Here is a 27,540-nt window from a genome sequence, read left to right as displayed (position 1 = left end):
CTATACTTGCTTCTACTTTCCTTTTTTTTTTTTTTGGGCTGACCTTGGCAAAATAAAGTGAGGGAGAGATAGAAAAAGTGCACAGAGTTGTGTTAGAGAGAGGAGATACAGAGAAGAGAGAAAACAGAGAGAGAGAGAGAGAGAGAGACTGACAGATGAGAGTGATAGAGAGCAGGGGCACAGAGGAGGGAGACCAGAATAACAGTGGAGAGAGAGGGAGAGATTTATTGTAGTGTCAACCGAAAAGGGATTTGCCCTCCATTTGGTCCATTAACACCAGCATTATACAAGTCGTGATGAGATACTAATTAAGCTGAATTTTAAGACATTAATGCTTCTTCCTCATCACAAAAACGCAGAAAATAATCAATCAATCTGACCGTCTTTAAGCAGTTTTACAAGTTCATGTGATTTGAACACATTTCCGGGCAAACTCGGTTTAAATGCAGATCGTATGAAGACTATAAACGTAAAGGGGTTGAAAACTTTTATTAAAGGGTCTTCAAACTCAAAGAGAATTTGATGTGTAATATACGCTCAGCACTCAGGGCCCAAATTGTAAACGTACGACGACATTCTGAAAGGAAGTTTCAACATAAATATATTACGGCTCTGTTCTCTGACTTCAGTTACTGTATCAAAACAGAAAACATAATAGATGTTTCCATCCCCAAAAAGTTTCCCCGTAAGGGGGTTGTCCGCCATCAGTTCTAAACTATGGAGGAACCCCGCAGCAAGTGTTCAATTCCCCTGCAGAGCCACCACAGGGGAAATAAAGCATTTCACAGTTCCTACTGAAATCAATGTGCTGTCCATGTAATGCACAAACATGCAAAATCCTCCAGAGTGAGTGGCACTCTCTCAGCTCAGGCTAATAGATGAGGTTCTTGGACACCCACTTGTAAAAATGGGTTTTAAAAATCGAATAACCCATTGAAATCCAGGATCAATAATGGACATATTTCTACTGTAAAAACAACAGAACACGTAATAAAAACAATAAATGTGAACAGAGCCTGAAAGTTTAAATCTCCTGTAGGTTTTATCTAAATGCAAGGGAAATACACATTGGGGGGAACTGAGCTGCATACTTAAAAGGGTAACTAAACCATTAGAAAACATCTGGCATGTCATAGTGACATGGCAGAAGTTTTGATCAAGTGGGGGTCTGAGCACTAAGACCCCTCACCGATCGCTAAAACTAAGCGGCAGAAGCGCTCGGGTGAGTGCTGAGCCGCCTAGTTTCTGATCGGATTTTCTTGGAAAGCCGAGCAATTGGTGTACGAGCTCAATAGAAAGTCTATGAGCCCATACACCAGAAAACTAAGCTGCTCAGAGCTCACCCGAGCGCTTCTGCCTCTTCATTTTTGCGATCGGTGGGGGTCTCAGTGCTCAGACCCCCACTGATCAAAACTTCTGACATGTCTCTATGACACGTCAGAAGTTTTTTGAAAGTTTAGTTACACTTTAAAAATTCCACTTATTGTACATTTATCATCATTTTCTTTACTTTTAATATATAGTGAATAGTAAAACGGCAAGCCTTCAGCTGACTTTGTGTCGCACCAAATCTGAACCAAATCATTACCGGCGGCATTTCAGAATATTGCAGGAATGTGCAAAGTTTGCAATGCATTGTGGGGAATCTTAGGAACCAATATTCTAAACTTTGCTTTCAGTGATAAACAGTGTTTTTCAAGGTTCCTCATGACCTCAGAAGCACAATGCACAGCAAGCTAATGCATTCTACAGATTTAGAAAATACTTTCCCCAGTTACCGTAGAATAAAATATCTCGGTTACCTTAAATAGTTGAATCCATCGTTTCTGCTCAGTTTGAATGCGCTGTTGCATCTCTACATTGGTGGTGACGCCAACACTTCGAAAAGCTGCCATGTATTCTTCCCGCACCTCTGGTTTTGTCTCGGGGTATGCCAGCTTGATGATTCCTAAACAAGCATCTCGTAGGCAGCGCGAGAGGACAATCAACTCTCGTAATGTGAAAGGCATCATTGAAGATTGTCTCTGGCCAACTACTGAAAAAAAAAAAACCTTCACAATCTCTCTCACAGACATATGTACAGACAAGCAACACAACAGAAAAAATAAACTTATATAACATGGTTACAGACAGTAAAGTGGGAGAAAGCCAAGCATCTGGCAATGTTATTTAAAGGGGGTTTACTTATGAAGACAATCCCTGTCCATATATCCTATTAGGGCATGTGAACGTCATAGAGGGAATTCCCTTGCTCAGAAGGCGCAACAAGGAGATGCTCTGTTAGGCCCTGTTCACACTGTGTTTTTTTTTGACACGGAAACCGCCTTGGAAAACGCGCTAAAAATGCCTCCCGCGAGCAGTAAAAAAAACTCTAGTTAAAAAGAAGCGACATGCACTATCTTCGGGCATTTATGCCTCTGACCTCCCATTGACATCAATGGGAGGCAGAGAAAGCGTATTTCGCGGCGTTTTTGCTCGTGGCACTCAATGGTCGCGAGCTAAAAACGCAGCGAAAATGCGGCAAATGGCGTGCAGGCAGATGAAAATCTGCCTCAAAATTCCTAACGAAATTGTGTGAACGAAAGTGTGAACTCAGCCTAAGAGTACCTCCAACACCGGCAGTCCTGGCCCGCCCATGTAATGCTATTTAAATGGCCATCATGTAATACCACATTTGAGCAGAGATTAAAGAAGCCCGCCTCTCGGAAAATCAGCTGATCACTGGATCTGTTTCTAATCTAAATTCTTGATGAGACAGCTCCTTAAAAGTGTTAACAAGTGCACATGCATTTTGCGGGCAAGGTGGCACCACAAAGAACAGATAAAAAATGTGCCCGTAACCCAAAACTGAAATTGTTCGTTTTACATGACATTACGAATATAAGATTCAATGTGATTTCTGAAAAGAAAAACAATTCTGGTGTTAGAAAATCTGGTTGTGTGGTAATCTGATTTTCCAATAATTGGTTATCTCCTCAGCACAATTCTTGCTCAATCATCGAACTGGACTATGTATGGCCAGTCAGACTCAGAATGATGCCACAATTACATTGAACGATCATCATCAATATTGTCAGTATTAGCGGCCACCTAAAATGACTATTTTCCCTGTACATAGACAAGAGATGCACTTAAAGGTAAAATGTTCAATTCTCTTACCATCGATTGGATCACTAAAGAATTCATTATCATGTATAGAAATAAGGGAATGGCTAAAGAGTGAGCTAAAAAGATAAAACAGAGGGATGATCCGATTGGAGTCCTCTAATGACATGGGAGAGCCTCTGGATATCACCTGGAGGAGCGGCACCATTGACCTAGAATGACAAACCTCAAATCATTACAGACATTCAGGAAGGGCAGAATAAATTAGGAAATTGATAAACTTTGTAACAACATAATATAGATCATATCACTTAAAACACCTGAAATAGATGTTTAATATTCCCCGGCTTACCCTGTAATCATTTTTGTCGTCATCGAAGAGATTAAATACCATAGATGTCTTAAAAATCTTGCATTAAACGCTAGACTGTACAAGAGCCTGAAAGAAAAAACAGAAGTCTGTGAAAAAGAGCACATGCTAATTCAAGATCTATATTCATTATCGGTGGGGATCTGGCTACTGTGACCCCACCAATCCCTTGAAGGAAGAGGTCTCAGCACCTTCAGAACACTCTGTGCAGTAAATGGGGTACGTACCTGCAGCAGGATAACAATGGCGCTGTGCAGAAAAAAACAACAAAGCAACTGAAGTGCGCAATGTGCCTTACTAGCACTGCAGGCACTTCATTCTAATGATTGGTGAAGGTCCTAGAATTGGACCTCGACCGATCATAAAATTATGTTTTTTCCTACAAAAACCTTCAAAAAGGTCTTGCTAGTAGGGTAAATCTCAATCAAATAAATGTTATATTTAATTAAAAAAATTCCCCAGTAACCAATATAAACAAATTTAACAAACAAAAAATTTCAGTAATACTAATACAAGGTCGGCAGCAAGTTTAGAGTGAGAGGGGCTAAGAGAAACCACAATGGCCTTTTTGTTCAAGCACTTTGGAACACATCAAGACCTTCTAAGAGAAGGTAATTTACATCCCGACTTCCATCACATATCCACACAACAAGGAAATTAATCCTCTTTCTGGGACAGTGGGAGAAAACATGCAAATTACACCTCCCAAACCCAAATTCCATGAGCAATGGTTTCCATATCTTGAAAATAATTAAAGGCCAATAAGCTCCAAAAAGCTGTATACATGATGGAATAAATGTCTCCATATTTATTTGGCTGTATCGGAGCTATATACCAGTGGTTGCATGCATGGTTGTAGCAAGGTTCGGATAGCACTAGGTTAAGGCATGGGTGCATAAGTAGGGTCCCAACCCGATCCAATGGAGAAAAAGCACTATGCACACCAAAGTGGAAATTCATTTGCAGATAATTTATTATATTTATAGCCAATGACAGTGTAGTGCGACGTTTCGGTCAATACCATGAACTTCCTCAGCCTGAGGTGCTTTTGCATGCATGGTTGGCCACGGAGGGTAAAAAAACAAAACAATTTGCATGTCTCCACCCACTTTTTCGAGAATGAGGATACCATTTCTTGTCGTCTGGATATGTGATGGAAGTGAGCGCGTAAATACCTTCTGTTGTGTTCCAAAGTAATATGAGGAATTAGGCCAGACGTGTGTTTTTTTTTTTTTCAGCTACCTAATTTGTTGCAGATTTGTCATGGATTTCAACCCATGCATTGCAAAGCGTGAAATCTGCAGTGAAAGTCCATGACAGAATTGACATGCTGGGGATTTTGAAATTCGCAGTATTCCCTCAGTTCTGTGCAGATTTTTTCTGCAACACGCAGACAGGGTTTTGAAAATGGAAGCTGAAAATCTGCCGCAATTCCGCAGCGTGTAAGTTAACCCTAATACATCCATGCTTTAATTGATGCACAATGGTGCCTGTAACTGCCAACAGCTGGGTAGCCACATGGAGGAGGTCAGAGAGCCACGTGTGGTCCTGAGTCACTAGTTGGGTACCATTGCTGTAGCCTACACTAAATATATTCAAATACAAATATACCACATTTATCTTTGGCTATCTAAAATCTTAACTAGTTCGAACACAATAATCCGGTGTGGATTCTTTTACCTTGATGAATATCGGATTTGTGCTCGAAAACATATTGAAAGCTCAGCCCATTACTTGAACCAGAGGTTATAATGTAAAAACGAAATACAGATTGTTAGAAATACTGAAGGGTTACTGAGCTGGTCAGTGACAATGAAGAAAATGTCAACTGCCCCGATTGTTTCCTTGGATTATTGGTAAATGTGTCAAACAGAAGTAATATAGTACAAGTGGAAGCAATATTTGATGCATCAGTAGTTATTCTTGTTAGGGTTGCCCTGTAGAATGACTTCAGTAAGACAAAATCCTCTTTACTGCAGTTAGAATTTGAGCCAACTTTTATTCTCGACATTTACTAGTAACAAATGAACAAGGATCGTCATTTTACAAATGGGTTTGCCATATGTAACCTTCCAATACACTGGAAGAGTCCGGTCATACACTTCACAGGAAACAGCTGAGCGCTCTTCTGTGTTTTCTACGCTCACCAAAGGTCCTTGGCAGAACGCCTCGGGGTTCCTAGCGAGACCTGCCTGAAAAGATATCCACTTAGCTGGCACAATTATGGAACATCAAGGGTTAAAGATAAACATTGGGTGCAATAAAACGAGCTATTTCCTCTACTGTGGGACCACGGAGCATTTGATCACATTTATACAGGGAAGAATGGTTTTATTTTTGTTCACTATTTTAAGTTTTTTTTTTTTATCCTGTAGCAGTGAATATTACTAGTTTTATTCAATAGCTATAAATTGTAAAATAAAATAAATGACATCATTGTATAGAATTTAGTTACACTCAGAATATATAAAGAGCTCTTTAGTATGGTCTCCACTAATATAATCTGCCTCAGTAGGACATATGGACAGAGGTTGTCTTTTTGAGAAACACCCTTTTCAGTGACTGAAATTTCATTTTGATTTCACGACTGAGAACAAAGCAGATCTAAGCAATTTTTAAAAGGTTATTCCCAACTCAGCGACTATTCTGTTCATCTAACAGAATATCAGCTACCAACGGCAGAACCATGTTGTACAATTTTTTACACATATATACTTCTTGCACACAAATGTATTACGGCTCCATACAACCTCTGAGTTGTATTCAGCCATCATTCAGGACTAGGGGAGTCACAGGAAGACCATCAATATAAAACATAACCTTTAATTTAAAAAAAATACACGTAAAAAAAACAGCTTTTATAGCCAGGTCACACAAAATTAACACTTGAAAGAGGGCAGGGAAAACACTGAAGGGGATAGTGTATACGGTAGAAAGGGAAATCTCACCCTACATAAATCCCTTCTTGTAAAGAAGCCCCGCCCACAGCAGAACTGCCGCCCGATCAGGGCAATCTGGAACCTCCTGGTTACGCCCTAATAGGTCCCTATAAGGCTTCGTTCACATCTGCGTCAGGGCTTCGTTCACATCTGTGTCGGGGCTCCGTTCAGGGGTTCCGTCGGAGCTTCCCGTCTGGAGAACCCATGACTGAAACACACACAAAACAGTTTCAGTTTGCATCATCATTGATTTCAATGTTGACTGTTCCAGTGCAAATGGTTTCTGTTGGTCACCGTTGTTTAAGAGTTCCGTCATTTTGACGGAATGAATTGTGCGGTCGACTACGGTATGGATTCCATCAAAACGACGGAACCCTTGCACCACTGTGGCAAATGGAAACCATTTGCACCAGATCCGTCACCATTGAAATCAATAGTGATGCAAAAGGAAACCTACGGTATGGTTTCCATTTGTTTCAGCAAGGGTTCCGTTCATGGCTTCCCGTGACGGAAAGCTCAGACAGAACCCATGAACGAATCCCTGACGCAGATGTGAACGAAGCCACAGGGGTATGAACAAAGCGAGATCCCACTTTGGAAACTCCTTACAAAAACCCTGATAGGTGCCTCTTTCCAATAAGTGAGCGGAGTTTAACACAGAGTAAAAAAAGCATGTATAATACTTAACAAATGTAAAAGAATTGTTACTAATGTCACACATATCGCAAGTCACATTGATGTCTCACAGGAGAAGTTGCAATATATGTGAAAGTCATGACAAGGCAGCCCACTTAGGTACAACGGATAGTGTCATAACCTAGATATATCAGCAGAACAATATCTGTAGTGTCAAAACTATAATTCTGGTACCTGTGTCACAAACACCAAAGAGAATTGTAACTTTTTGGCCCAAAAACTAGTCCCTAATTCAACACTAATAGACTTTTATGGGGCCCTACTGTACCTCTGTAGGCGTCCGACTCCGTACGAAGGCATACAGAAGTCCTTTTCTAGCAGATTTCGTATAAATCTGACAGAAAAAAACCAAAACCATGGCATGCCTCATCGGACGTCATATTATGGAGAGCAATTCTCTCCTAGAAGCATTGCAAAGTTTCATGTTTGTCTAAAGCCAGTAAAAGGAAGTGTGAAATTCCTTCCCTGCTCTGATTAAATGACTCATTAAGCTTTTATTTAGGAGAACCCCCAATAAAACTTAATTAGCTGAAAGCACGATTCTCCTACTTATGTCTCAGCCATAAACACGGACCCGTTTCCCATTACAATCATTTCAGATAATGAATTGAACACAATAGTTTTAAAAGAAGGTGTCACAATATTGTCACCTCTATCAAGCTACAAGATGTCCCTGGCAGAACATGACAGCCAATACTATCAAACCCATTCATGAGTCCCATCACCCAGCCATAAACGAACCCTGCTTTGGTCAATACAATGCATGCTCTTCATCGCTGATAGTGTTTCACTGATAAAAAATAATTAAAATACAATGGTTGATGTGTTGGAAAACAAAATCAAAGGGCAATTACAAGGAATACATCTGAAATAGGTTTGCTCTTTCATCCTGTGAAAGGAAGGTCACCAAACGCAGTGTTGACACATGAAAGTTGGGAATAGGAATGCACCGTCTTCACATAAAGTACTGTGTGGTATGTTCAACATCACACCTGGGTGTTACTATTCCCAGCTTATTTAACAGATTAGTAAAGGATAAAGACCAAGCATTGTCATTGTTAAAAACTTAGACCAAAAAAAAAAGAAGCCAAGAAGTCATCCAGAAAAAGTCATCAGTAAAGCCAAAAAATCAGCTGCAAGAAGGACAAGTTGGAATTGATCTTCTATAGGTATGTACATATAGTTGTACAATATGTATAAAAAACAAAACAAAGAAACAATGATTCAGTCATAGTCATATAAGCCTGTGTTCACAATTGCATTGTAAGCCTGTCGGGTTCTAGCAAACGGTCTTGTATTTTTGACAAGAATTGCACAGTTTGCATCGCTATTCTTGCCATCAAAAATACCGCAACACCAACTGACTCCATTTAAGTCAATGAGGTCCATTGGTGACTATTTAAATCTGTCACAGCATCAAGACTTCCGTTATAAACTAAAGCCGTGACGCCATTATAAACGCACACTGATGTACAAGTAAATAATATTGGTACAATTGTGGCGATGATGAGCAGAGGTAAATGAGCGTTGCGGATCTATCCTGGCAGAAGTTATTTGTCTTGAGCAGGAAGACCCTCTTCTTGTGCCAATATTTCGCACAGGAAAAAAGTTACATGTGAGTAGGCGCTGACTGGCCGCTCATATATAATTGCAAAAGACAGCAAGAAGAGAACGTGGAGGAGGCAAGTATTATGCTATAAGGGGCTCTGTGGCTGGCACCCTACAAGGAGCAGTGTGGCTGCCTCTGTATGAGGAGCATCCTGGCGGGCACTGTATGAGGGCCTCTGTGGCTGACAATTAGGGAGGAGCTAAGGATTCATGCTTTTTATATGTCTCGGAATGTAATATATGTTATCCCATATATAATTATACAAAGCCATACAACATCCAAAAAAGGTGAGATTTTTTAGGGTTTATCCAAACAATCATTTTTAAAAGAAACTTGGTGCCTATCCCCTTGTCAGCTGTGAGTACAATGCCAATTTTGAGTCATATTGGACCTCAGTCTTTTCAATATGGTTCTCAGGCAGCTCGTGTCTAGCATCCGGTCTGTTGGGTATGGAGGGAAAGGAGACTCATTATGTGGGGAGCTTTTCTATGCATGGGTTAGGACAGCATAATATTACTATACAGTGATGTTAGTAACAAAAGAGGTTGGCAATCATCACTAATAAATCCAAAAGTTGATATTATACAAGTTGCACGGACCTCATAAACAACTGATAAAAATAAAAAATGGCTGCCCATATTACACAGAAGCTACTTGGCACAGTAATAACAGAAAAGTCTATTTTAAATTGGCCTAAACGTGTTGCCAAAAACAAAAGAAAACGCCTCCCAAGGCAGCAAAGTCCACAAAGAGAAATTGTTCAGGCCAAAGTTTTTAAACTATTAGGTTGCCGACCATCTGTAAATTTCTATGAAAAATTGATGCATCTGTGATATTTTTCTGCACAGACGTGTGCTTTATTGTGATTATAATTGTTGCTCTGATTATCCGTTAAAATTTTTTGTCAGTCCTTAATTTTTGGATAAGTTGCCCTAAAAAACATCAGGTTGGCAACCCTGACTACTAGGCAAATGTTCCAGAATTCTGTCAGCGTAGCCAAGAGGAGTAATAAAAAGGGGACCAAATTTATTAATGGCAGGCTCCATTTAATACAAAAATACATAAGTAAAGTACCATGTGGTGCCACAAGAAAGTGTCTAGCAAGTTGCGCCAAAAGGTTCACAGCGGCTTTCATATTTCCAAGTAAAACATTTATAGCGACCCTCAAGTCCCCAAAAAAATGTACTATACATTGGAAATGTATAATCAATTTACTGTACCTGAATGACCTGGCCTCCTTTCCGGTCCACCGTCTTCCACTCTGACAAGCACTGATGACTTTGGTGCTGCTGGACACAGCGCCAACACATGGGTCGATGTAATCAGTGTGGGTCTAATGGAGGGCAGTGAAGGGGATAAGGGCATGTCTCAGACTTCCAAAAAAGCTCCCCATAGCGCAGTCTGAGACTGCGGCGGTCATCGTTGAGACCAGAAAACGGGGCACCGCAACGCAGGCCGAATCATTCAGGACAGGGGCAGCAGGTAATTTGACTATACATTTTCAATGTATACTTAGTGTCTTAGTGTTTTTTGGGGATTAGAGTGTCGCATAAAGGCCAGGTCTTCGTAGCTTATGTTTCCACAAGTATACGAATGGGGTATAAGGGTGTGATAAGCACTTCAAACAAGGACTAGAGGCCTAGCCCGTAAACCTTAGTTCCAATACACCTTCTGCAGAAAACACTGAATTGAAGGACACAAAAATGGGTTGAAAGTTAATCAGACTCAGAAACACAGATGCACGGCCTACTAGAAGTGAAGGGAATTTATACCGATCTATAACACAGCTATAAGACATTGTATCAGGGGATAAAGATATGTGCCAGAGCTATTGTAGTAGTCAAACACCAAGCACATCCATCAAATATGTGCACAGATAGCCCATTTCATCCCCTTCCCTATAAATAATTGTATGACAGCCCTCGGACGCCCTGGTTTTTATTATTACAGCCGGGCTGCGATAATTTTGGAAGACGTTCTCTCATTAAATGGCATTTGCTCACTCTACAACTGGCACCTATTCTTTGCTTATAGCGTTCTGATGAGAAAATTCAGAAACATGATCCCATTATCCCCAGGGCTCTTATGACACTGATCAGCATTTGCCAGTCATTTCTTGCGGTACACACTGCGTGGTAACATATATTTTTGGCATATCATCTTAAATTAGATTAGGATGGCAGAGATAAAAACAGTCACCATAGATAGGTCTTCAGCACATAACCATCATCATCAGCAGATCCAGCTGAAGTTGGTTGAATAATCGTTACGAGTAAACCCTAGGGAAGAATAACGACATACTAATATTCTAAGAAAACTGTAGTACGTCACCTGCTATAGAACTACAAGTTCCAGGATGACTTTTCATGCTGGGGTATGTATCTACTAGCTGATTATAGCTGGACTATCTCCTCCATCTGTGACGAATGATCTTCTAACGGTTCAGTTTATGTAGAAAGAAATATAAATGCAACTCACGAGCGGCTATTTGATGGACAAATCAACGGTAAAAAGCCTCGGACTGAAAACTTGCCTCTCAATAAAGCCACAAATTAATAGAGCTGCTAAGTAGACTTAGACTTGTAATGCACTTTAAAGATTAGTGGAATCAATAGTGCAGACCTGACATGCCCTGGGGAGCCACAACAAATATTGCTTGTTTGTAGCTATGGAAAAACCAAGGTTAAATTGACTTCTAAATTGAATCAAACAGTAAATCTTGGTGTTACTTGTAATAAAGGAGAAGTTGTATATATAAAAAAAAAAGTAACATTCGCCTGCGGAGCACAATGATCAGCGTGCTCGGGTTCAGGAGGCGACAAGCAACATGAGCTGGTCTGGCTTAAAAAAAAAAAAAATCTATAAAAGTATAAGTAGAAATAAATGAGCTGAAAGCTACAACAATTTATTAAACAAAAACATTTCAGCATAGCAAATTGCGCCAAATAACCTTGACACTCTTCTATTGCAAAAAAATCCTATTGATTTGGAATTTGTTAAAACGGCTATGAGGATGTCTGAGCACTTAAAACCCCTTCTCAACAGGTCGGCAATGTATACAGAGTTGATGGCCATTCACATACGCTATTTGTCACAACTCCAGCGTAAACGCACACGCGCACTCCACCATAAACATGTATGTTTATGTCTCTGGATATCTGCCATCAGGGAAGTCATGGAGTCAGGAGACCCTCATATACATTAGATTGGCGTCCGACTTGTTTATGTGTATGGCCAGCTTTACAACGGGTTCTCACAATGTGGGTGCTGCACAGTGGTGGATGCAATTATTTTAGATGGGAAACAAATCCAAAAGAGAAGTATAAGGCCCTGTTCTCACAGAGTTCTGCCTGGAAAAATCAGCTCTGTTTTTTTTTTTGAGTGGTTTTGCAACCCAGGCAGTTTTTGCCGCATTTTTTTTTTTTTTTACCTCTTTCTTCAACAGGCAAAGGAAAGAACCGCAAGCAGTTTTTGCCATAAAACCTGGCCTTTCGCGGCATTTTTTTCCGTTTCCCATTGATTTCAATGGGGTTTTTGAGGCGGAAAACACCTCAAGATATGGCATGTCGCAAAAAAACACGCGCAGGAAAAAAAAACCCTCTACCTCCCATTGAAATCAATGGGAGGCAATTTTGCCCGTTTTTTGCCGCGCCATAAAAACTCTAATTGAACAGGGCCTAAGGAGAGCTTACATTCCTTAGTTACCCTAAAAAATGTAAAAAGATTTACATTTACAAGTATAGAAAAATAAATGAATTAATTGAGACAGATTGGTTAATTGACTTCCTATGAAATTGACCCTAGTGTCTGGTGTCTAAAGGTCCTATTACACGGCCCTATATGGGCTGTGAAAACGAGGGCCAATCAACAAGGCAGCTCGTTGATCGGCGCTCGTTTGCGCCTTTCACAAGGAGCAATGCTTGGTTATGTATATATTTCCATCCTGTCGGTAGCGCATCTCCCGGTCTCAGTGCAGCGCTTGGTTATGTATATATTTCCATCCTGTCGGTAGCACATCTCCTGGTATCGGTGCAGCGCTTGGTTATGTATATATTTCCATCCTGTCGGCAGCACATCTCCTGGTCTCGGTGCAGCGCTTGGTTATGTATATATTTCCATACTGTCGGTAGCACATCTCCCGGTCTCGGTGCAGCGCTTGGTTATGTATATATTTCCATCCTGTCGGTAGCGCATCTCCCGGTCTCGGTGCAGCGCTTGGTTATGTATATATTTCCATCCTGTCGGCAGCACATCTCCTGGTCTCGGTGCAGCGCTGAGTAATATGTTAGTGCTATATAAGCAGCCAGAAGTATAAGAAATAATAATACCAATCGCTAGAAGGAATGGCCTGTGGACATGTACATCTGTGAAATACCCAAAGAGGAAAGGCGCACCCATCTCATGGACCCCCATCACTGCTATCTTCAGATGACTCAAGAAAATATCAAAATATAAAAGTGGAGGTAGATTTTAAAGGGGTATTCTGACAATAGACATGCATGGCATATGCATAAGATATGCCATACAGGTTTGATAGGTGGGGGTTCCATCACAACCATTGTGCAGTAGTAGTAGCTCTCTCCATTACAGAAAAAGACACGAGCAGTGAATGGATTCAACAATGAGAAGTATAAATGTTTCAATGATACTTCTCAGGCCTCTAGGTCAGGGGTCAGCACCCTTCGGCTCTCCATCTGTTGTAAAACTACAACTCACATCATGCCCTTACAGCTGAAGGCTTTACTATTCCAGCCCAAAACTGCCAGAGCATGCTGGGAATGGTTGTTTCACAACAGCTGGAGTGACGGAGGTTGCTGACCCCTGCTCTAGGTTCTACTCCTATTTTTTCATTAAAAAAAATAAAGATATATATTTGCAAAACGTGGAATGTGAACTTGACCTTGATTTTTGTATGTAATAACCAACATGATCTACACAACAAATAAAATAGTCGATTTGAATCCTAAGAACTAGAAATTAGCATTATCATCATTAACCATTTTTACAGTTTTTGTTCATCTTTCTGCTTTACCTGTATAGACATACTGCTGTATATGTTACCACACAGTATCCTGGGAGTATAAGCATATCAAGTTTATGCGCAGTAATCAATGACATTATATCTGGCACGGATATCTCGGTGGTAAGATTTTATCAATATTATGACTTTTAATTAAATATAATGATCTGCATTACTGTTCATTTGGACGGTGTTCCAGCATTAACCACCACTAAATTCACAGTACGAAAAAAAGTGACAATTTTCACCAGTGCTGTTGGAATAAAAAATTGCCGGCTACCTATGGTTCTCCCTCTGGCTGATAAAATGACTCAAACCTGAAAAGGCCATAGTTAATCAAACCATCTAGTCTTGGAGGCAATTATTTTTTTCTTATTTTATTAAATATACAACAGTGGTATAGATCTAGGCGAAGCAGTAGTGGCAATTGAAACCTGTCGCCTACCCACTAGCCACCTAGATCGGCAGCACTATATGCAGGGGCATAAAGACATTTCAATTAAAATCACCGATATTGCTGTCGCACTGTGGCCCAAGAGCTTCATGGGGCTGTCTGGGACTTTAACATTATGGCCTATCCTTAGAAAGGGGCCGTAGCTGTGCCTGGTACTCGAGCTCAGCTCATTCAAGTGAACAGGGCTGAGGTGCAGTACCAGGCACAGCCAGACCCTTATGTTTGGAGTTATACCTGGATAAACAATGAAGGGGCCATTTCGTTCTGTTGACCGGTGCAGATCTTTGAGGTCGGCCCCCTACCGATCACACATTGATGGCCTATCCCAATTAAAACAATAGTTGTCCTGGACAAGCCCTCTTAAGCTACGTTTATTAAGAACAGATACATCCTGCAGGGCTGTACACATGTACTCCTTCCTGTCGCTCCCAATGCAGATTACAATCCACCAGGACTCACAAGCACCAGCTTCATAATAAGTGAAATGGCCTACCAGTTTTGGAGCGTGAGAGTAAATCAAAGTGCCCAAGGAAAATGTTAGCAAATAAAGGGAGAACATAAAACCCCTTAGCAGCTGGAGCCCTGGACTTAGTTGAAAACTAAGCCCAACATAGCAGGGCTGACCACTATGCAAGTGTTTGGGACTGATGATTTATTCCTAATTAATTGAATAGATGTTAAAATACATGCTAAATCAACTGGGTAAGTCTCTGTCTCTGTTTACACCATGTATGTCATATCAGTGTCCTTTCGATGTACACTACCGTTCAAAAGTTTGGGGTGACCCTTTCAATTTTGTGGTTTCCATAAAAACTCACACTTATATTTATCAAATGAGTTGCAAAATGACTAGAAAATATAGTCAAGACATTGACAAGGTTAGAAATAATGATTTTTATTTCAAATAATAATTTTCTCCTTCAAACTTTGCTTTTGGCAAAGAATGCTCCATTTGCAGCAATTACAGCATTGCAGACCTTTGGCATCCTAGCTGTTAATTTGCTGAGGTAATCGGGAGAAATTTCACCCCATGCTTCCAGAAGGCCCTCCCACAAGTTAGATTGGCTTGATGGGCACTTCTTGCGTACCATACGGTCAAGCTGCCCCCACAACAGCTCTATGGGTTTGAGATCTGGTGACTGCGCTGGCCACTCCATTACAGATAGAATACCAGCTGCCTGCTTCTTCCCTAAATAGTTCTTGCATAATTTGGAGGTGTGCTTTGGGTCATTGTCCTGTTGTAGGATGACATTGGCTCCAATCAAACGCTGTCCACAGGGTATGGCATGGCGTTGCAAAATGGAGTGATAGCCTTCCTTATTCAAAATCCCTTTTACCTTGTACAAATCTACCAGCACCAAAGCAACCCCAGACCATCACATTACCTCCACCATGCTTGACAGATGGCGTCAGGCACTCTTCCAGCATCTTTTCAGTTGTTCTGCGTCTCACAAATGTTCTTCTGTGTGATCCAAACACCTCAAACTTCGATTCGTCTGTCCATAACACTTTTTTCCAATCTTCCTCTGTCCAATGTCTGTGTGCTTTTGCCCATATTAATCTTTTCCTTTCAATAGCCAGTCTCAGATATGGCTTTTTCTTTGCCACTCTGCCCTGAAGGCCAGCATCCCGGAGTCGCCTCTTCACTGTAGACGTTGACACTGGTGTTTTGCGGGTACTATTTAATGAATATGCCAGTTGAGGACCTGTGAGGCGTCTATTTCTCAAACTAGAGACTCTAATGTACTTGTCTTGTTGCTCAGTTGTGCAGCGGGGCCTCCCACTTCGCTTTCTACTCTGGTTAGAGCCTGTTTGTGTTGTCCTCTGAAGGGAGTAGTACACACCGTTGTAGGAAATCTTCAGTTTCTTTGCAATTTCTCGCATGGAATAGCCTTCATTTCTAAGAACAAGAATAGACTGTCGAGTTTCACATGAAAGCTCTCTTTTTCTAGCCATTGTGAGAGTTTAATTAAACCCACAAATGTAATGCTCCAGATTCTCAACTAGCTCAAAGGAAGGTCAGTTTTATAGCTCCTCTAAACAGCAAAACTGTTTACAGCGGTGCTAACATAATTGCACAAGGGTTTTCAAGTGTTTTCTAATCATCCATTAGCCTTCTAACACAGTTAGCAAACACAATGTACCATTAGAACACTGGAGTGATGGTTGCTGGAAATGGGCCTCTATACACCTATGTAGATATTGCATTAAAAACCAGACGTTTGCAGCTAGAATTGTCATTTAGCACATTAACAATGTATAGAGTGTATTTCTGATTAATTTAATGTTATCTTCATTGAAAAAAACTGTGCTTTTCTTGCAAAAATAAGGAAATTTCTAAGTGACCCTAAACTTTTGAACGGTAGTGTACATCTGACTGGTATGAGTCGGCATACCATTTTTTGCAATTGTATTTACTTTCCAATACATGTTCGACCGATATGCGGTTTGTATATCACGGACCGAACACGGTCGTATGCATGAGGCCTAAAGTGAACCCGTCAGCTTTCCCGACATGTCTGTTTTAGTACTTGTCTTACCCATAACATAACAATTCTGGAGCATCTTTTCTTAGAACGTTACACGGATCCTTTTCTCTGTCATTCAATTATACATACTTTATGAACAGATTGATAACCGGGTGTTACCAGTTGGGTCCCTACAGTGTCTGACAATGTCCAATCAGTGCTGACAGAGTGAGACTGTAGGGACACATCCCTTTTACAAGGGAATGGTTACACCCAGCTGTCAATTTATTCATACATTTCCAGGAGTAATAACAGAGGAACTGCGCAACGCAGGGTTCTAACAAAAGATGTTCCAGAATTGTTATTTCTTGGGGAATACAAGTATTTACTAAAAGAGACAGGTCAGGGGAGGTGACAGGTCCTCTTTACAGAAGTTTTCTGACTAAAGACATACAGACAAAATATAAATTTTGGACTAATAAACAGACATAGCATTGCTTATACACAATATGAATCTTTAGTGATCAGTGTATTTAAAACTCCTTTGTGTTAATTGTAATAAGTCCTCTCGTAAAACCAGGGCAAGAGAAGCCTAAAAATATGATCTTACATCTCACATCCTGTTTTAATGGCCCTAATCCTAAGGATGAGCGTTTACTTCCTGACAGCAATAAACATCAGTGGGCCAAGACTGACCCTAATGAGTTCGCAGCAGCGCTATTTGCAACCCTGTTGACATGGATTCACATCACTGCCCGGCAAAAAAAAAGTTCAGTTTTATGGCCCCCTGACATACCCTGATGAACAGGAACTTCACTTCTCTTGTATTCTCTGTTCACAATGTCACTTTCTCTGCAGCTTTGTCAGCCACTGACGATAAACGCTCACCCGGTCATTAACTGAAAGTAACAGTTACAAGTTTCAGATAAGCGGATACAAATGTGACATTCAATATGGCAATGGATCTCGACTCTTCTGGCAAGTAGAGAATTGCCCAGAGTGGAGAACCCCTTTAAGAAAATAAAGTGCATTTTTCCTCAACGATAATATCAGGCTTTACAAGAAATATATAATATACACTACCACTCAGAGCCTGAAAATTCTGATGACTGCGGCTCCAGGAAGGTGAGATATGGACTTTTAAAAAGTGAGTTGCAAACTTTAAAATTGTGCGAAATGCGCCAATTTGCACTAGAATTTGGCACATTTTTTACACATTCTAGACCCAGACACAGTAGTACATATGCCCTATGCCTATGCAGAGGATTTGGAGCTCGATCAGAAAGAATAGAGTTTTGACTGCCATAAAGATATATATAGAAATTAATCAGCAACACTTTTAGAAGGAAAAATCAAAATGGATAATGGATAACCATACTTCTAAGGTTATACTCCACTATGAAAAATAACATTGGGCAGATTTACTAAGATGCCAGTCTTATCCGTCTGCTCTGCTGGCGTAAGATGCAACAGATTTATTAAGAGGCGCACACCTCTTAGTGAATCTGTTGCATTTTCCTGCTGGCCCTGAACGCGGTCGTGCGTCATACGTACATTATACTCACCTCACTGCTACTCTTCACTTCTCCCCTTATAAAAGGGTCTGAAACTCAGGAGTCAACGTCATCAGTGCTGCGTCCCACACAACATGCTGACGCTGCCCAGCTTCAGTACGTTGCATGATCTGCGTCATGCTGAGGGAGACTGAGGGGACCCGGAGGGCAGAAGAGGAGCGGTGAGGTAAGCATATTTTTTTTTTACTTTTTTATTTATTTAATTGTCTGAAGGGGGAAATAAGGATTGGGTGATAGTTTGATGGAGGGAGGGGGGGGGGGAGGCCGAACAGGAGCCTCTACCTTGTTACACCCAACAGAGTAAAATCGATGCCAGATAAGAGTTGGCGTAAATTTCCACTATAATATATGCCAGTTTTCTGGCGTAAATTATAAGAACTTTATTGGACCGCTGAGCCCCCGAACCCTCTAGTGAAAGCCACGCGCTTTCCACAAAAGTGCCGAGGGCGGTGTAAAAAGGCCAAAGGTTTTAGAAGCTTTTGCAACTTTTCCATGCCAGAAAACTGGCATAGAAACATGATAAATTCCCCCCATTTACCATGTACATTCTACTTCAAAAGGAATCTGTCTAGTGATGTGTTTAACATACAGAATGGGAATAATTGGTTTACATAAACCAGAAATACTGCTATCATTTAAATTATTCTTTGATAATCCAGATGAACAGTGTGTGTGGTGATAGACCTGGGATTGACAGCCCGCAGAGTACTGACATTAATTTACTTTTCCAAATCCCAACATAGAAAGCAGTCAGCAAAAATTAAATAACTATTGACCGGTCTTCATGCAATCACATAAACTCCATACTCTACCACCAAGAATTTTGTCAAAAGCTCAATTGCTTACTTCATTGATTTACAGTGTAAAACCCTTGAGTGTTTGGCAGATTAAAGTAAAACTAAATACAATACTGAACATTGACCGCACAGAACAACATGATTTTCTACTCATTGATGCGCGTAGGGAGCGAAGGTTGGCACGTCCACTCCAATCCCACAGAAGAGTTACTGTACCACAAATTGCTGAGAACGTTAATGCTAGCTATGATGGTAGGGTAACAGAACATACAGCGCATGGTAGCTTGCTGCGCTTGGGGATACATAGTCGGAGACCTGTCAGAGTACCCATGCTGAACCCATGTCCACTTCCAAAAGCGCCTACAATGGGAACGTGATCATCAGCACTGGAACACGGAGAAAGGAAGAAAAAGAAGGTGTCCTAGTCTAATGAATCACATTTTCTTTTACATCATGTGTACGGCCGGGTGCATCAATTACCAGGGGAAGAGATGGTACCAGGATGCACGATGGGAAGAAGGCAAGCCGGCGGAAGCAGTATGATGCTCTGGATAATTGTTATGCTGGGAAACCTTGGGTCCTGGCATTCAAGAGGACACATACAACCTACCTAAACATTGTTGCAGACCAAATACACCCCCTTCATGGCATCGGTATTCCCGAATGGCCTCTTTAAGTAGGATAATGTGCCCTGCCACACTGCAAAATGTGTTCAGGAATGGTTTAAGGAACATGGCAAACAGTACAAGGTGTTGACTTGGAATCCAAATTTCCCAGATTTCCATCAGAAGAAGCATTTATAGGATGTGCTGCAAAAAAAAGTCCAATCCATGGAGGCCCCACCTCACAACTTACAGGACTTAAGGGATTTGCTGCCAACACCTTGGTGCCAGATACCACAGGACATCTTCAGAGAAATTGTGGAGTCCTTGCCTCAAGAGGTGAAAGCTGTTTTGGGGCCAATAAGGGGGATCTACACAGTATTCGGCAGGTGGTTTTAATATTATGGCTGTACGGTGTATAGTGTCTGTGCATAACATTTCCAAGAAAGGCAATTACAAGAAATAGCCTTGGGAGTCCTTTGTAAGGTCCCACAATCTCCCCAGAGTGACACCGGCACTGATGAACGCAGCGCAAAGGCTTGCAATCACTGTTATAAAGGTAGCCTTCCCCCATTAATGCTGTAATCCAGTTTAATAGAAGCAAAATTATGTAGGTTTCATCAACATACCCTAAAATTACACAAATTTACCTTGCTTCTTATAAAATTGACCTTATTCTATGCATGCGTACAGTATTTTGAGGACTGCCCTTTCCTAAACCAACCACACATGAATTAAAAGCAATATTATTTAAATTATATTTAGGTTATAGTAGTTTTTTTTCTCTACTGGAATGATATGATTTTCTGCTAAACCTTTGCTTTCAGTAAAATTCAACTTTAAAACACTAGAAATAACCAGTGGCGGATTATCATTATGGCGGTTCGGGCAGCCGCCCGGGGCCCAAGGCTCCCAGGGGGCCCATAGCCACCCGAACCCCCTCATGCCCAGTGGCGTCGCTAGCCTTGGAGGGAGCCCCGGTGCCAGGACCGCACCTGTCATCAGACGAACGGAGCTTCGCTCCTACTTAGCAGCCGTGGTCTGTGCTGCTTTAGAAGCTCCCCCTCCAGCCCCCCTTCCCTGTAAACATCTCTCTTCCTGCTGCTAGCTGTCGGGACATGGGGGAGGGGAGACCATCGGCAGGCTCTGTGTCGGGCTGTGAGCAGGAGAAGAGCTGCAGTGAAGACTCACAAATATCCTACATAAAAGGTAAGTGCGTTTACAGTGTGTACTTTATATGTGTATAATGTGCATACTCGTGTGTGTTTACAATGTGTACTTTATATGTGTATAATGTGCATACTCGTGTGTGTTTACAGTGTGTACTTTATATGTGTATAATGTGCATACTCGTGTGTACTTTATATGTGTATAATGTGCATACTCGTGTGTACGTGCGCGTATGTATATATATATTTCTGACGCAATTCCGCAGAAACTAGCAGAAATTTTGCTGCAGAAAAAAAAAGCACCATTTCCTGAATTTTTGCTGCAGAAAATGGTGCGTATTTTGCTGCGTTTTTCTCAGTGTTAGGAGATGGTGATGTCTCCTCTGAAAAAACGCAGCAATTCTGTCCACTTTCCGCAGCAGGAATTGACATGCTGCAGTACGAGAAATACGCACCGCAGATTTGTCCATGGATTGTCCCCACCAATCCATGGAGGCCTCACCTCACAACTTACAGGACTTAAGGGATTTGCTGCCAACACCTTGGTGCCAGATACCACAGGACATCTTCAGAGAACTTGTAGAGTCCTTGCCTCAAGAGGTGAAAGCTGTTTTGGTGCCAATAAGGGGGATCTGTGTGTGTGTGGCTCTATCTACAGGGGGGTGTGTGTGGCTCTATCTACAGGGGGGTGTGTGTGGCTCTATCTACAGGGGGGTGTGTGTGTGTGTGTGTGTGTGTGTGTGTGTGTGTGTGTGTGTGTGTGTGTGTCTCTATCTACAGGTTTGTGTGTGTGGCTCTAACTACAGGCGGTGTGTGTGTGGCGCTGTCTACATGGGGGGTTGGCGCTGTGTCCCTGCACAGTGCGATACTGTCAGTATGTAGGGACACAGCCCTGTGAAAGGGAAATCGTAACCCCCATTTGTTAATGCTTGTGCAAAAAGGTAGTGTTGCAATAGTTACGGCGCGGCAGGGTGGTGGTGGAGAAGGGGGGCCCAAGTTTGGGTAACAGCCCAGGGCCCATGGTCTTCTTAATCCGCCACTGGAAATAACAATACTCACTTAAAGTACTGAATTGAAGGGAAGGTGAAATAAAATACTGTCCCCCAGTAAACCACAGTTTCCATCTTTCTATAAGAGCATTAGTGACCACCTCGGATTCATTAGGGATATACGTTCCATGAACACTGAAATACATGTCAGCACATTTCGTATTCTAAGTACTTGCCTGACTTTGGGAACCATCATGCGGTGCTGTACCATTAGTGTATGGCAGATTGAAGCCATAAGAGTGAAGACCTCCTCGCTGGCAGAATCTCTCCATACCATATTGAGCAAGGTGTTGGTTTGCTGTTTAGTATCCAGTTTCTTTAGGCACTCTTCTGTGATATATTGCACAGTCATCTTGCCATCACCCTAAGCACGAGAGCACATAAAATTAAGGTTTGCCTACTACATTTCCTTCTAATTTATTCGAGCATTTTTGCAACAGTAAGTCAGGAACTATGACAAAACACCGCTTATATACCAACGTGGCATAGACCACGGAAATGTCATCCAGAAAAATTATTTCTGTCAAATGTCATGTGAAACTTTTATGTTTAATTGCAACTGGCATCAAGTTGGACTTATGTTAAAACATTTTTTAGCTGTTTTTGGGTTGTGTATGGAGTGAAAATGAGCATAACCACGTTTTTGATAGGATGCTAAATACAATACTGGAGCACTTGTAGAACTAGGCAGCCACAAACTAACTTCAACATACTCTGACTAACTTAGTTTGTTAAAGTCTTCTGATGTCAATATAAAGGTGGCGATACACATTAGACTAGCATCGGCAGCACAGGAAGTTTTTTCACTGTATATTAAATATTCGGCCGACATTCCTTCAGCACATATTGAGTAAAAAAAGATCAGGCATGTTAAACTTTAACATGCCTGATCCTTTGTTCTCAAGGGAGGTGTGTCTGGCAGCAGCAGCAGCTCCCCCCCCCCTTGCCGATGAGAACACATGCACGCTCGGCAGAACCAAGCGTGCAGGTGTATGGGACGCTTTTTGCAGGAATAACGGTTGGACGAATAAGCGCTTGGCTAACAGCTAATGGAGGTGTATCTTAACATCTTAACAATCGGTGGTGTATGAGTGGGCATAACTAAACTCTCATGTCAACACCATTATCTAAGACTTTGTTCACACTTTGGCTGGGTTCAATTCTGTCAGTGTTCCAGTGTTTTTGACTCCAAGAATGTTGCAGTCTGCAGCGTTATTCTTGCCTGCAAAAACACTGAAACCCCAACGTAAGCCTGAGGAACCCCATTATAAGTCAATGGGATCTGTCAGCGTTTATTGGGATGTGTCATACCTGTGACTGCTTCGTTAAGAACAGAAGCCATGACGGTAGTGTGAACAGAGCCTTATGTAAATGTTGGTCTCTTGTGGTCCTTCCAATAGTCCTATTCCTTTGCCTGACTTTGAAACTGTTTGTTTCTCAAAAGATGAAGAATAAAATATTGTCTAGTCTGACCAATGCACAATACAGAAAAAAATAGAAATTTCCCCAATAAGCTATTGATCCATGGGGGGGCAATAGACTTCTTTAGTGCTCAATTGTTTACTATGGATAAACTTTGTGGAAATTCAATCTACCAGAGTAAGTGGCATCCCGGTCTGGTTTAGCCCTCGGCTTCAGCCAACAGGGCAAAGGCCCATTTACACTGGCCAATTACGCGTTCTTATGAAACAGGGCAGCGATCAGCCGACAAACAAGCAAACGCTCGTTCGTCGGGTGACCACCTCATTTGTGCAACCTCTAAAATCATAGCTGTCAGCAATACATCTCCTCGTGTAAACAGGGGATGTGCTGTTAAAAGTGATGCAAACTGATGGGGGCCAAATGAATGATCATATTAGCGATCATTTGTCTCCCATACAGATGGCATCGGCCCGTGCAAAAAAGCCTGTTGTAAATTAATATAGTCAATCGGCACTTGTTATGGGCAGAAATAGGCTCATGTAAACCAGCCTTAAAGAGGCTCTGTCACCAGATTTTGCAACCCCTATCTGCTATTGCAGCAGATCGGCGCTGCAATGTAGATTACAGTAACGTTTTTATTTTTAAAAAACGAGCATTTTTGGCCAAGTTATGACCATTTTCGTATTTATGCAAATGAGGCTTGCAAAAGTACAACTGGGCGTGTTGAAAAGTAAAAGTACAACTGGGCGTGTATTATGTGCGTACATCGGGGCGTGTTTACTACTTTTACTAGCTGGGCGTTGTGTATAGAAGTATCATCCACTTCCCTTCACAACGCCCAGCTTCTGGCAGTGCAGACACAGCCGTGTTCTCCAGAGATCACGCTGTGACGTCACTCACAGGTCCTGCATCGTGTCAGACGAGCGAGGACACATCGGCACCAGAGGCTACAGATGATTCTGCAGCAGCATCGGCATTTGCAGGTAAGTCGATGTAGCTACTTACCTGCAAATGCTGATGCTGCTGCAGAATCAACTGTAGCCTCTGGTGCCGACACGATGCAGGACCTGTGAGTGACGTCACAGATCTGCACTGCCAGAAGCTGGGCGTTCTGAAGAGAAGTGGATGATACTTCTCATCAGAATGCCCAGCTAGTAAAAGTAGTAAACACGCCCCGATGTACGCACATAATACACGCCCAGTTGTACTTTTACTTTTCAACACGCCCAGTTGTACTTTTGCAAGCCTCATTTGCATAAATACGAAAATGGTCATAACTTGGCCAAAAATGCTCGTTTTTTAAAAATAAAAACGTTACTGTAATCTACATTGCAGCGCCTATCTGCTGCAATAGCAGATAGGGGTTGCAAAATCTGGTGACAGAGCCTCTTTAACTCTGATTTGGATAAAACTATATAAATGTGCCCTCACAGAATCTTTCATATAGTATATAATCTCTTAATAGGGACAAATCACTTACAACTGTGGTCAGCATTTTGCTGATGTCATCATCATCTTCAGAGTCACTGGCAAGTTCCTGGTGGTTTGCAATAGAGGACACTGGTAACTGTGAGAGAAAGGCCTGCAGTACTCGCAAGTATACAAGCATGCCCTCTTCTGACAGAGTGCCTGAAATAAAAGACCAATGTGACCAATGAATCCTAATAATACATGAAAATTAGGCATTTTATTCAGTCAGTTGTTCTAACCCCAGGAATATTTTACTGCAGGCCCAAATAATTATTTACTCAGACATACCCCAAAGATACGGTGCCGCTAGAAGTTTAGTTCACATCTGTAAAGCTGACATTAGACACACAGATTAACCTCTAAAGCACTGAGCATTCCAATATTGTTGCAATAATGGTATTGGGATATAGACAAGGATGTAGCATCAATAGTCACCCATTTAAAGGGAATCAGTCAGCAGTGGGCAGCACTAGCCAATGGGATAGCAGGGAAGAGTGTCTTGGACTACCGAAGCACAGTGTACATTGGGTAGTCTGAGAAGCGCTGCACCATCTTGGATGACAGCACATGGGGCCCGAGAATTGGTCGATCAGCGACACAAGTTGCTAAACGGAGGGCACCAGGTAAGTAAACTCTGCATTCCCCAGCAAACTAAGTTTTTACCTAAAACTGGAGGGTCACTTTAAGGAGCAGGTCAGACAATATTGCGGCAGAGTAATTGCCAGGTCCCAGTCCAACTAGAGTAGATAAATAATGTGATGGGACCATCTGACATAGCCCAAACAAATTTCAGAGTAGTAACATAAAATGAAAGGAAATAAAATGCAATTTACTATTTACCCAAGTATGTTTCCCCGACGGTAAGTACAAAATAGAAAAGCCAAGGGGTCTGGTGACATTTCAGTGGGCACTGGACCTGTTCCGCTAGTAATGCATTCAGAAACAGTTCATACGGGAAAGCAGTGGGTCTATCCGCCAGTGCTGGAATGATGAAGTGGAAGATCTGATCGGTATAAGATGCGGCCAGAAACTCTCTGGTAAAGGCAGAGAAAACCTGTTGCCTGGACATAAAAAAAATATTGTATTTAGGGAGAAATCAACTATAAAAACCAATACATTTTACTTTTATTTCAGTAGAAGTAGAGAGTTGGTCATACACCATTGAAAAACGAAACCCTCAAGTTTATCCTAAATCATACCATAATACATACAGAATGCACGAAACGTTCTCAATACCAAATACATTTTGGGAACTTTATCAAAACTAGGGCAAAAGGGAAAAATGTTCCCATAGCGATTAGAAGACTTTTTCGTAAAAAAAAAAAAGAAAAGCATCAACCTGATTGGGGTAGCCCATAGCAACCAATTTCCCCTTGCACTAGTTTTGATATGTCTTCCCCATTGTTTTTGCATAATACAAAAATAGTGTCCATCAAGAATGAATTTAATGAATAGAAATGGAATTCAACATGACGTTTGACTGTGGATGATAATGACCTCCAGCCACCATTTATTTTGGGCCATTTTAAAATGATTAACTGATCAAAATGTTGAATTTTAAACACAAGATATATCAAAACCAAATGCTTCGGAAATAGTTGACCGTGTGCGGGGACAGTGCTGGCAAAATTGCAAATTAAAATAAGGAATAATAATTCTTTTGATGAAGTTCTTATTGCCAGAAAGCTGCCAGACCACTGCCTTGGATACACAGAACGTATGTCTCTTAATCTCCTACCCTAAAGTAATCAGTATAAATTGTGCCGCATTTCAGGAGATGTAAAGCAGGAGGATTAAACATCATTTATAACTTTCAAGCTTATATTAAAGGAGGGTCAAATACAAGAAAATGCAGATACACATTATGTCAGCCAGAATGACTTTCTAAGTCTATGCAAACGAATAAGATAAATCCTAGCACTGGAAACTCTGAAAACAAATACAATTTTCAAGGCCAAAACGTAAAATCAATTCCTCATCTACGAATAGTCTCTGATCTGCCGACCATGTCCTCAGAATGCCGTCACCCATCTGAACTGGTTACTACTTACAGGGGTTGTCCCAACTGAGCAATCTTTTCTCTAAAGTTATAATCTGTGACGTACAGCGGATTGTCAAAGTATTCAGTGGCTGTAACCTCCACCCATACACTGTTGGCAGAGGAGAGATGGAGGCAGCCATAGGCCCTATTCACACAGAGTTTCCTTCAGGAATTTTGAGGCAGATTTTGAACTGCCTGCACGTATTTCTTTGTGAACATTGAAGCTAACGCAAGGATCGTGTGAAAAAAAAAAATGCTGCAAAAACACTCAGAAAGAAAGGACATGCTGTTTTTTTTTTTTTGCGACTGGCCAAAGCCACCCGGGAAAAGAACGCTTCTGCCTCCTATTGAAATCACTGGGGGCGATTTCGGCCTTTTTTTGGCGCTAATTCCTACGCTTTGTGAACTGCCCCATACATTCCCAAGCAGCTGCTGCTACAGGTGAAGTGTAATTTTTACATAGTTGAACCAAGTCCGGGAGAGCGCCGGCCGCTCTTTACCCATTTTTATATCCAAACAGGGTATATGGACAGGGGTGGCCCAATCCCTTTAGGAACCCGTGAAGGGACACATAGTGTAATACATAGACACTAAAATTGGCCATAGACATGAGATTTTTCTTTGCACATCCCGTCAATTTCAACAGGATCCATCAACAATCTAATGTATATTTGGACTGACCAATGGCAGGCCCTGCGGGGAAACAAAAATTCAACAGGCTAGAATCCAACTTTTACAATCAAATCCAATTCAAT

At 41.4% G+C, this 27,540-nt stretch overlaps 1 protein-coding gene across 2 annotated transcripts in view; it reads right to left on the bottom strand.

Annotated features, from left to right (window-relative positions):
• The window catches only part of UBE3C (ubiquitin protein ligase E3C), a 100,878-nt gene that overhangs the window by 55,431 nt on the left and 17,907 nt on the right, over positions 1–27,540 (bottom strand). The window contains exons 9-14 of one of the 2 annotated variants that reach the window (XM_075827401.1): positions 25,585–25,805; positions 24,755–24,903; positions 22,029–22,216; positions 3,458–3,544; positions 3,160–3,317; positions 1,803–2,035 (exon numbers count right to left, since the gene is read on the bottom strand). In XM_075827401.1, coding sequence (XP_075683516.1) covers positions 1,803–2,035; positions 3,160–3,317; positions 3,458–3,544; positions 22,029–22,216; positions 24,755–24,903; positions 25,585–25,805 — 1,036 coding nt within the window. The remainder of the gene's footprint in view (positions 1–1,802; positions 2,036–3,159; positions 3,318–3,457; positions 3,545–22,028; positions 22,217–24,754; positions 24,904–25,584; positions 25,806–27,540) is intronic. The other variant, XM_075827402.1, reaches the window with a different exon arrangement.

This window comes from Rhinoderma darwinii, chromosome 5, assembly GCF_050947455.1.
Source record: "Rhinoderma darwinii isolate aRhiDar2 chromosome 5, aRhiDar2.hap1, whole genome shotgun sequence".
Taxonomy (NCBI): Eukaryota; Metazoa; Chordata; class Amphibia; order Anura; family Rhinodermatidae; genus Rhinoderma; species Rhinoderma darwinii.
Note: the sequence above shows the minus strand (reverse complement) of the source record. Positions and strands in the feature narration are given on the sequence as shown.